General features: G+C 39.1%; 1 protein-coding gene across 2 annotated transcripts in view; it reads left to right on the forward strand.

Annotated features, from left to right (window-relative positions):
* The window catches only part of RRM1 (ribonucleotide reductase catalytic subunit M1), a 44,124-nt gene extending 38,187 nt beyond the window's left edge, over positions 1-5,937 (forward strand). For both annotated transcript variants that reach the window (XM_003804616.5, XM_034932021.3), the window contains exons 16-19: positions 733-868; positions 2,021-2,116; positions 3,535-3,723; positions 5,258-5,937. In XM_003804616.5, the coding sequence (XP_003804664.1) occupies positions 733-868; positions 2,021-2,116; positions 3,535-3,723; positions 5,258-5,446 (610 nt within the window). In that variant the 3' untranslated portion in view covers positions 5,447-5,937. The remainder of the gene's footprint in view (positions 1-732; positions 869-2,020; positions 2,117-3,534; positions 3,724-5,257) is intronic.
* Positions 5,938-11,261: the final 5,324 nt, after the last annotated feature.

The raw sequence follows: 11,261 nt of genomic DNA on the forward strand, positions 1-11,261 counted from the left end.
AGATATTTGTATTTGACATTTGTATTTGTGCCTGCCTGATGAGGAAAGATGTTTTAAAATTGGTATCAATTAGGCTGAGCTTTGAAGGTGAGCCAGGGGCAGTTGGGAGATTTCTCAGTGTGTCAGATAGTGTATTTTCTCTTATTAGTCAAAAGATGTTAACCTTCTTCCAGGAACTTATAATTGAAGAATATACTTTGAGCATAATTTCTTCCTCTTTACAGGATAATGGAGAATTGTGGTGATATTTCTCTGATTCTGACCACTTTCTCATCATTATTTTTCCAGAAGGGGCCTAGCACAATGATTTTATAGGCACTTAGAAAAGAGTGAGGGTTGGATGAGTGTAACCTAATACAGGTGGGGAGCGCTTCAACAGTGATTTGAATATTTCCCTACGCAAGATAGTGTATCAAGTGTTATGATTCCTGAGTGCCACAGTCCAAGTGGCATAAATCATGGTATGATAAGGATAGCCAACAATAAAAATTGTACTAATTCAGTTTAGGAGTCAGGCATTTAAGAGGAGAGTGGGCTATAATAGCACCCATACTGTGGAATTGCCTCCCTGTAGGAGTTTAATTTGAAAGTCAACATGTGAGTTCAATGCATGTATGATGTTACATTTATATTTACTACATTTATCTACATTTACTACAGTGACTTAAAGTAGCTGCTTTCCTGGCAGATTGTAGCTTTGGGACTAGTACCTGATAATCTTCTTTTCTTTAGGTATGGTATAAGAAACAGTTTACTTATTGCCCCGATGCCTACAGCTTCCACTGCTCAGATCCTGGGGAATAATGAGTCCATTGAACCTTACACCAGCAACATCTATACTCGCAGAGTCTTGTCAGGAGAATTTCAGGTGAGCAGTTCACAACCAGCCCTACAGGGAGATCTTTCAAAAGCCTGATGTTGGGAGTAAATGCTCACTCATGTTTAATTTGCCCATTTTCTTAGTTTGGGTGCAAACTTTGATAAAGACAGTCATCTTCATCTCTAATATTATTATTTGTTATTAATATTTCAGCACAATAGGCATTTAATAAATAATCTGTTGAAAGAATGAGTGAATGAGGGTCGAGTATGAAAGTAAGTTGTTGATAGTAGAGTTAACATGATGTTTAACCATTATGTAATCATAGTGATATATTCTATAACTTCTCCCAGATGCTTAAGTTAGGATACTCAAAATGTATAAAGAAGTATCATTTAAGGCAGTGGTTCTCAGACTTGGTTACCAATTAGAATTTATGGTGGGTGAGACCAGTGGTTTTTTCTTTGTTTGTTTTTAAGGTTCCCAGGTAATTCTTATGTGTAGCTAGGGTTGAGAACCTCAATTTAAAAGACTATTTGTGAATTTCCAGATATCTTGAAATAAAGTTCTGTAAAGTTCGAGAAGGATACGTTTCCAATTTTTTTAACCTAAGTATTTATAGATTTACCCATCTTAGGCGCTATTCTTTTCACTTTTGCAAATGCCATATGTTTCTTTTTTAATGAAAATATTTTTTCAGCTTTATTAAGGTATAATTGACAATAAAAATTGTGTATAAATCCAAGGTATACAGTATAATGATTAGATATGTGTATATATTATATAATGATTACCACACCACAATGTTTTTGTTGTTGTCGATATTGTTTTTGAGAAAATGTCTCACTTTGTCACCCAGGCTGGAGTGCAGTGGCATGATCTTGGCTCACTGCAACCTCTGCCTCCTGGGTTCAAGCAATTCTCATGCCTCAGCCTCCTGAGTAGCTGGGATTACAGGCATGCTGCGCCACCATGCCTGGCTAATTATATTGTTTCTTGAATAACAGATGTCAAGATCTTAAAGGAATATAGCTTTCGTGTGGTGGCATTGATGTCTCGTCTTTATAAAAGATAGAATTTACCAAGCAATCTAGCATTAAATAATTCTTAAGTGATTTTAGTTTAAGCTTCAAAGCTGTAGTCTTTTCTAAGCAGTCACTGTTATTTATTTCTTCATACATTTTCTGCTTTTCCATTCAGATTGTAAATCCTCACTTATTGAAAGATCTTACTGAGCGGGGCCTATGGCATGAAGAGATGAAAAACCAGATTATTGCATGCAATGGCTCTATTCAGGTATAGAATGAAAATGAAGTGTGCTCTGCAGGGGCTGAGTTGGACATTGTGGTACCTCCTCACTCATGCTAGACAATGGAGAGAATGACTTCATTGTGTTCATCTAGGCTTTGCTTATGTAGCTCTGTTCACCTCTGCATTGTTGTGCTAGGATTGTACACATCTTTACATAACCCTTACCATCTTGTTTTTATGCAATAATATAAAAAAGTAGTTCTCAATTTTTCTGCATCTTAGAATCAGTTGGGGAGCTTTTAAAATCCTGAAGCTTAGGTTGCATTCCTTACCAATTAAATGTCTAGGAACAGGAACCAGACATCAATTTTTTTTTTTTTTTTTTTGAGACGAAATCTCTGTCGCCCAGGCTGGAGTGCAGTGGTGGAATCATGGCTCACTGCAACCTCTGCCTTCTAGGTTCAAGCGATTCTCCTGCCTCAGCCTCCCAAGTAGCTGGGATTACAGGTGACCGCCACCACGCCCGGCTGTTTTTTGTATTTTTAGTAGAGACAGGGTTTCACCATATTGGCCAGGCTCCTGACCTCAGGTGATCCGCCTGCCTTGGCCTCCCAGGGTGCTAGGATTACATGCATGAGCCACCGTGCCTGGCCTCAGACATCAATAATTTTTAAAGATTCTTTCGGTGATTCCAAAGTATATCAAAATTTGGGGGATCATAGATAGAAAGACTGAAATTAAGAGAGTCAAGCTTAATTAAAAATCATGGTTGAGGACTGATAGTCCAAAAGACAGAGTCACAAATCGTGTAAATATTTGCAACTAAGAGTCAAGAGGCATTTATTTGCAGATAGAGGTGTCTGGCTAAATGTTGGTCTGCTTAGCAACACAGATGAAGAGTCCTATAACAGTTCCATATTTAATGACAGAAACTGTAGCATTAGCCAGTCTGTGTGTTTTAATGAAAGTTAACCCTAGACCTAAGAAAACCTGATTTCGGATTCCAAAGGGAGTTTGGAATCCTAGCTTATTTAAAGGGTTTTATCTCATTGCTTCCCTTGATCCCTGTGAATTACAGCCCTTATTTTTTGTGTTTTCTGCAAAACTCAAGGGTCATTTATTGCTGCTTAGCTCTGACTTTTCCTTTCTTTAAGTGCCTCTAGAAGAATGAATGTTTGGGTCATAAACCAATTAAAAAATTAAAAAATTGGTTTATGACCAACAAAAAAGGGATGCTGAAATTACTATCACCAGATTGATATTTGGTTGGTTAGATGGGGGTTTTGTTCAACTTTCTAAATAGTCTTGGTAAACTTGATAAGGATCATATCATATGATACTGAATGGTAAGGTCAGATCTGGCAGGAAGTAAAATGAAGGTCAAAGCTTGTGTCACTATTCTATTAATCATACACTGCTTTCTTTAACTGGAGTAAAGTAAACATTGGGTTTTCCTTCTTTAGAGCATACCAGAAATTCCTGATGACCTGAAGCAACTTTATAAAACTGTGTGGGAAATCTCTCAGAAAACTGTTCTCAAGATGGCAGCTGAGAGAGGTGCTTTCATTGATCAAAGCCAATCTTTGAACATCCACATTGCTGAGCCTAACTATGGCAAACTCACTAGTATGCACTTCTACGGCTGGAAGCAGGTTGGTAGAGAATATCAAGGAATACTTAATTGCCAGCTTGAGATATTTTGGCATTGGAATGATTTTATGTTTTAGCCATCTATTAAATATTATCACGTAGAAGTTCTTTAAGTTCAAATCCAGAACGTTAAAACCAACCCATGTTTTTTGTAACAGAACAAGGTCTTGCCTTGGATTTTCTTGTTTCTGTTAGGTTTATTTCCTTCTTAGGTTTGAAACCTTGTAGTTACCTGTGATGCTTTCCTTCCTTTACTGTTCGTACAATTACCAAGTTGTGTTGATTGTTCCTTTGTATTATTTCTTAAATATCTTCCTACCTTTTCTGCTGCTATTATTCTAAACTGACCTTATTGCTTCTAGGATCTCTGCTCCCAGCCATTTTGTGTGCATTACCACCATTGCTCAGATAAAACTTTGCACACGTCAACCCACTATTCAAAAACATCCATTGTTTTCTCACTTTATAAAGTGAAAGCCAGCTTACTTAGCTAGTCGTTGCCAGCTGTAAAGTCTGGTGATTTTGGATTATGTTCTTATTCCCTGATAATGTACTGGGTATTTAAGTAGAATTATAAATTTGTTTTTTAATTTAATATTTATTGAACATCTAGTATGTGCCAGGACTGAGGATACTGAATAGAAGATGATGATCTTTATCTTTGAAGTCTTGTAGTCTGTTGTTACACAGAGACACAGTCTAGCTCTCTAAATAGTTATAACCTAAGGCAGACATATTGTCTTGGGCAAACCTGGAAGTCACATGCATAAAAACAAAGACAAAAGAATAAAAATGTTTGACCTTTCCAAAGAGATAAGCCTGTTTTAGGAGTGAAAAGAACAGGATATTTCTGTCTGACTCACAAAGCATTTTTGAGAGTACTCCTAGAGGAGACAGAATTCCAAGTTTAAAAAAAGTTTGATCTGGTTCATGGGAATGTATTTTATTTTATGTATGTATGTATGTATTTTGAGACAGAGACTCACTCTGTTGCCCTGGCTGGAGTACAGTGGCGTGATCTTGGCTCACTGCAACCTCTGTCCTGGGTTCAAGTGATTCTCGTGTCTTAGCCTCCTGAGTAGCTAGGATCACAGGTGTGTGCCAACACGCCTGGCTAATTTTTGTATTTTTATTAGAGATGGGGTTTTGCCATGTTGGCCAGGCTGGTCTCAAACTCCTGGCCTCAAGCAATTCACCTGCCTCGGCCTCCCAAAGTGCTCGGATTACAGGTGTGAGCCACTGTGCCTGGCCAGGAATGTATTTTATTTTATTTTAATATTATTGTTTTATTTTATTTTATACTTTTTTAGACGGAGTCTCGCTCTGTTGCCCAGGCTGGAGTGCAGTGATACAGTCTTGGCTCACTGCAACCTCAGCCTCCTGAGTAGCTGAAATTTATAGGCATGTACTACCCCTCTTGGGGGATTACAGGCATGAGCCACAGCGCCCAGCCAGGAATGTATTTTAAATATTGGTGTGGAATGTCTAGTATTCTCATAGAGTTTCTCCTAATAATTGTCTTTACTTTCCTTGTAGGGTTTGAAGACTGGGATGTATTATTTAAGGACAAGACCAGCGGCTAATCCAATCCAGTTCACTCTAAATAAGGAGAAGCTAAAAGACAAAGAAAAGGTATCAAAAGAGGAAGAAGAGAAGGAGAGGAACACAGCAGCCATGGTGTGCTCTTTGGAGAATAGAGATGAATGTCTGATGTGTGGATCCTGAGGAAAGACTTGGAAGAGACCAGCATGTCTTCAGTAGCCAAACTACTTCTTGAGCATAGATAGGTATAGTGGGTTTGCTTGAGGTGGTAAGGCTTTGCTGGACCCTGTTGCAGGCAAAAGGAATAATTGATTTAAAGTACTGTTAATGATGATAATGATTTTTTTTTAAACTCATATATTGGGATTTTCACCAAAATAATGCTTTTGAAAAAAAGAAAAAAAAACGGATATATTGAGAATCAAAGGAGAAGTTTAAGGAATGCAAAATAAGTCATCTTGCATACAGGGAGTGGTTAAGTAAGGTTTCATCACCCCTTTAGCACTGCTTTTCTGAAGACTTCAGTTTTGTTAAGGAGATTTAGTTTTACTGCTTTGACTGGTGGGTCTCTAGAAGCAAAACTGAGTGATAACTCATGAGAAGTACTGATAGGACCTTTATCTGGATATGGTCCTATAGGTTATTCTGAAATAAAGATAAACATTTCTAAGTGATTGTATGAGGTTAATTTTGTCATTTACTTTCATATAAAAGTCAAATTTGAAAAACACATTTTCTGTTCTTTGAGAATTCAGGGAGGAAATTATATGCCTTTTTCTTTTCCTTTCTGTAGTAAAATATACCTAATATACAATTTACCATTTTACCCATGTTTAAACATAAAATTCAGTGGCTTAAGCACATTCATAGTGTTATACTACCATCACCACTATTTGTTTCCAGAACTTCATCATCCCAAACAGAAACTCTGTATCAATAAGAACATTAACTCCCCCTTTCCCCCCCAAGTCCCTGGTAACCTCTATTCTACTTTCTGTCTCTATGAATATGCCTCTTCTAGGTACCTCGTATAAATGGAATACATGTCTGGCTTATTTCATTTAGCATAATGTTTTCACAGTTTATCCATGTTATAGCATGTATCCAAATTTCATTCTTTGTGTATACCACATTTTTTTTTTTTTTTTTTGAGACAGAGTCTTGCTCTGTCACCCAGGCTGTACGATCTTGGCTTGGCTCACCACGTCTACTTCCTGGGTTCAAGTGATAAGTGATTCTTGTGTCTCAGCTTTCCAAGTAGCTGGGACTATAGGTGCGCGCCACCATGCCTGGCTAATTTTTGTATTTTTGGTAGAGACCGGGTTTCACCATGTTGGCCAGGCTGGTCTCAAACTCGTGGCCTCAAGGGATCTAGTTGCCTCGGCCTCCTAAAGTGCTGGGATTAAATGCATGAGCCTCCACACCTGGACTACCACACTTTGTTAATCCACTTATCTTTTGATGGACATTTGGGTTCTTTCCTCCTTTTAAGGAATTTTGACTAATGCTCTTGTGAACATTGGCTTAAAAGTATCTGTTGAGTTCCTGCTTTCAATTTGTTTGGGTATGTATACAGGGGTGAAGTTGCTGGAAATTATGGTGATTCTATCTTTAATGTTTTGAGGAACTACCAAACTTTTCCACAGCAGCTACATTATTTTACATTTCCACCAGCAATACAATAGGGTACCATTTTCTCCACATCTTCATCAACACTTATTTTTCATATTTTTGTTTTTGTTTTGTTTTGTTTTTTGAGAGAAGGTCTTGCTCTGTTGCCCAGGCTGGAGTGCAGTGGTACCATCATAGCTCACTGCAGCCTTGATCTCCTGAGCTCAAACAATCCTCCCATCTCAGGCTCTCAAAATCTTGGGGTTACAGGTGTAAGCCACCACACCCAGCTCATATTTTTTATAATAGCCATCTAAATGACTTGACAATTTCATTATAATGTGTCTTGGTGTGGGTCTCTGAGTTTATCCTACTTGGGACTTACTGGGCTTATTGGATTTGTAGATTCACATCTTTTGTTAAATTTGGGTTGTTTTTGGCCATTATTTAGATAATTTTTCTAACCCTTTCTCTTTCCTTATAGGGACTTCCATAGTGCATCTATTGGTCGACTTGACGGTGTTCCATAGGTCTGTTAGGCGTTGTTTACTTTTCTTTATTTTTTCTTTCTATTCCAAGACTTGATAATTTCAGTGTCCTATCTTCCAGTTTTCTGATTCTCTCTTCTTCCCACTCAAATCTATTGTTGTGCTCCTCTAGTGAATTTTTCATTTCAGTTATTCTTTTCAACTCCAGAATTTTTATTCTTCTTTGTAATTTTTGTCTCTGTTGATATTCTGATTTTGTTAATCATTGTTTTTCTGATTTCCTTTACTTATTTGTTCATCTTTTCCTTTAGCTCTTTGAGTATATTTAATACAGTTGTTTTAATGTCTTTGTTGAGTAAATCCAATGTCTTGGCTTTCTCAGGGATGGTGTCTATCATTTTTTCTTGTTACTTTGAATGGGCCATGTTTTCTTTCTTTCTTTTTTTTTTTTTGTATGCCTTGTGATTTTTGTTGTTGAAAAATGGGCATTTGACTGTTATAATGAGGTAACTCCAGTAATCAGATTCTCCTACTCCAGAGCTTACTGTTTTTTGTTTCATTGCTATGTTGAAGACTGTAGTATTCCATTTGAGACATTTCCAAACTTTTTTTTTTTTAAGACAGTGTCTCGCTGTGTCACCCCAGGCCAGAATGCAGTGGTGTGATCTTGGCTCACCGCATGCTCTGCCTCTGGATTCAGGCAATTCTCATGCCTTAGCCCCCTGAGTAGCTGAGATTACAGGTGTGTGCCACCATGCCTGGCTATATTTTGTGTTGTTAGTAGAAATGTGGTTTCGCCATGTTGGCCAGGCTGGTGTTGAACTCCTGGCCTCAACTGATCCACCCACCTCAGCCCCCCAAAGTGCTGGCATTACAAGTGTGAACCACCGTGTCCAGCCCAAACTAATTTTGCAGACTATTCTTTGTCACGTATGATCGCCAAAGTCTTTGTTCCTTTAATGCATGTTCAGTTAATGTTTTGACAGAGATATATGATACCTTCAAACTTTTTGTCACACTAATAAGATTGGCTGGTTGCTTTTAATTGCACTGGACAAATTGGAGAAAGAAAAGGATGACTTTAGTGATTTGAATTCTCAACTTAAGTACTAGACCTGAACATTTCTGTTTCTGCTTTGAAAGGAACTTTACGTTCTGTAGCTGCAGAGTTGAGATTTCTGAAACCAAACCCAGAATCTCATTTTGCAAGTGCCTGAGTTACAACGCAAATTGAATTCTGAGCCTTGCAGGGTGCCTTTGCTATTAAAGTGAGGATATTGACTAGGAATGAATGGGATCCTGAAAATTGGAATGGTGACATATGGGAAGATCCTGATGAAGCTGGTAATATTGAATCTCTAAATTCTGATGAGTCTTCATTGCCAGTAGAAGCAGAGTTAACTGATTTACCCAAACTGATTGTACCTAATTGACATTAACTGCTTTCCCTGAGGAAACTGATGTCTTCCTCTGAGATAATTGCCTTGCAGGACACTGCTGATTGTCCTCAGGACCCACCCTGACCACCCCTCTTTGGTTCTAAACCTATAACTAGATTCAAGTCCCAGCAGGCCCCAAAGGTGAGGTACAAAGTGAGATCTATGAGGAGGTGTGCTACACTCAAAAAGAACTACATGATTCTTCCCATTTGAGAATACGTGTGGAAATGGATATTAAGGATATGTGATAATGGTGGAAGGAACATAAAGTTGGATCAGGCTCAGTTTATTGATGGGGCCCACAAAGCAGAGATTTTGGATTTAATATTGCAGCATGGGGGATCAAAAAGTGCCTGCTCTAGCTGGTTGGTTGGTTGGTTGGTTGGTTGAAACATGGACCAAAATTTGCCCTAAGTGAAGTTGAAATGCCAGTCCTGCCTTGGTATACTATAGAGGAAGTAGTTCAAAGGCTTAGGGAGATCGAAATGTTAGAGTGGATTTATCATTTAAAAGACCAGCTCTCCCACCCTGAGGGAAGTCTGGAGGACACTTCACCATGACCGTGAGAAGTAAATTTGTGAGGGAAGCCTCAGCATCCTTAAAGACCTCTGTGATTGCTCTTTTCTGTAGGTCTGAAATTACAGTGGGAATTGCTGCCACTGAATTGGGAAACCTAAATTCAGTGGGAGTAATTGGATCCCATAGTGCCAGGTAGAGACACTTAATTGCCAAAGGCAGAGGGGGGAATAGTTACTATAATGGACAGCAGAGTTAAAGCAGCAATCAGAATCGTCTGACTTGGCCAGATGCAGTGGCTCACACCTGTAATCCCAGCACTTTGGGAGGCCGAGGCAGGCAGATCACTTGAGGCCAGGAGTTTGAAATCAGCCTGGCCAACATGGTGAAAGCCTGTCCCTACCAAAAATACAAAAATTAACCCGGTGTTGTGGCGTGCATCTGTAGTCCCAGCTACTTGGGAGGCTGAGGCAAGAGAATTGCTTGAACCCAGGAGGCAGAGGCTGCAGTGAGCTGAGATTGTGCCACTGCACTCTAGCCTAGGTGACAGAGCGAGACTCTGTCTCAAAAAAAAAAAAAAGTCTGACTCACAGAGATACGGTTTGGCTAGATGATCATGGAGTTCCTCGAGGTGAAATACATGGGGAATCTATTAAATTCTAACTTGATCTATATAAGCAGAAGAGTTTCAGGTTAAGTGAACAAGTCTAATTTGAATAATAAAACCAGAATTATGGCCCCTCAATCAATTCCCAGATTTGAACTGGTTTACAGACCCAGAACCCCTCGAATGAAAGGGAGACCAAGTCCCCTTGAGGAAGGATCCCACTGCTCTATCAAAGATATATACTGTTAAATCTTTCTCCCAGCCTTTCCCAGAAGGATCTATGGCCTTTTACTAGTAACTACATTGGGAAAAAGAGATAATCAAACCTTTTGAGGGTTACTGGACACAGACTCTAAACTGACACTAGTTCCAGGAAACTAAAATGTCACTGGGATCTTCCAGCTGGAGTAGGAGCTTATGGAGGTCAGGTAATCAATGGAGTTTTACCTCCAGTCTGTCTCACAGTGGCTCCAGGGATCCCTGAAACCATCCTGTGGTTATTTTACTATGCAGTTCGGGAATGCGTAATTGGAATAGATACACTCAGCAACTGACACAGAGAACCAACCATATTGGTTCTCTGACTTGAGTGAGGGCTATTAGAGTGGGAAAGTTCAAGTGGAAGCCACTAGAACTGCCTCTACCTAGGAAAATGAGAAACCAAAATCAATATTGCATTCCTGGAAGGATGCCAGAAATTAGTGCCACCATCAAGGTCTTAAAGTATGCAGAAATAATTTCCACCCCATCCCCATTCAACTCACCTGTTTGGCCTTTGCAGAAAATACGAATTTTGGAGAACGACAATGGATTATCATAAGCTTAACTGGGTGATTACTCCAACCAGAGGCAGTTCTATTGCTTGAGCAAGTTAACACATATCCTCATACCTGGTATGCAGCTATTGATCTGGCAAATGCTTTTTTCTCCATACCCCTTAGTAAAGACCACCAGAAACAAGTTTGTTTTCAGCCGGCAAGGCCAGCAATACACCTTCGCTGTCCTGCCTTATGGGTATATAAACTCTCCAACCCTATATCATAGTTTAGTTTACAGGATTTTGATCAGCTTTCTGTTCCACAAGATACCACTCTGGTCCAATACGTTGGTGACATTATATCGATTGGACCTATGAGCAAGAAGTAGTGACTTCTCTAGACTCATTGGTAGAATACTGGCATGTTAGAAGGTGGGAAATCTCACTAAAATTCAGGGCCACCTTCTACACAGGACAATTCCTAGGCATCTAGTGTGAGGCATGTCGAGATACCCTTTCTAAGGTGAAGGATAAATTGTTGCATCTGACCCCTCCTACAAGCAAGAAAGAGGCATGATAC

This window comes from Pan paniscus, chromosome 9, assembly GCF_029289425.2.
Source record: "Pan paniscus chromosome 9, NHGRI_mPanPan1-v2.0_pri, whole genome shotgun sequence".
Classification (NCBI taxonomy): domain Eukaryota; kingdom Metazoa; phylum Chordata; class Mammalia; order Primates; family Hominidae; genus Pan; species Pan paniscus.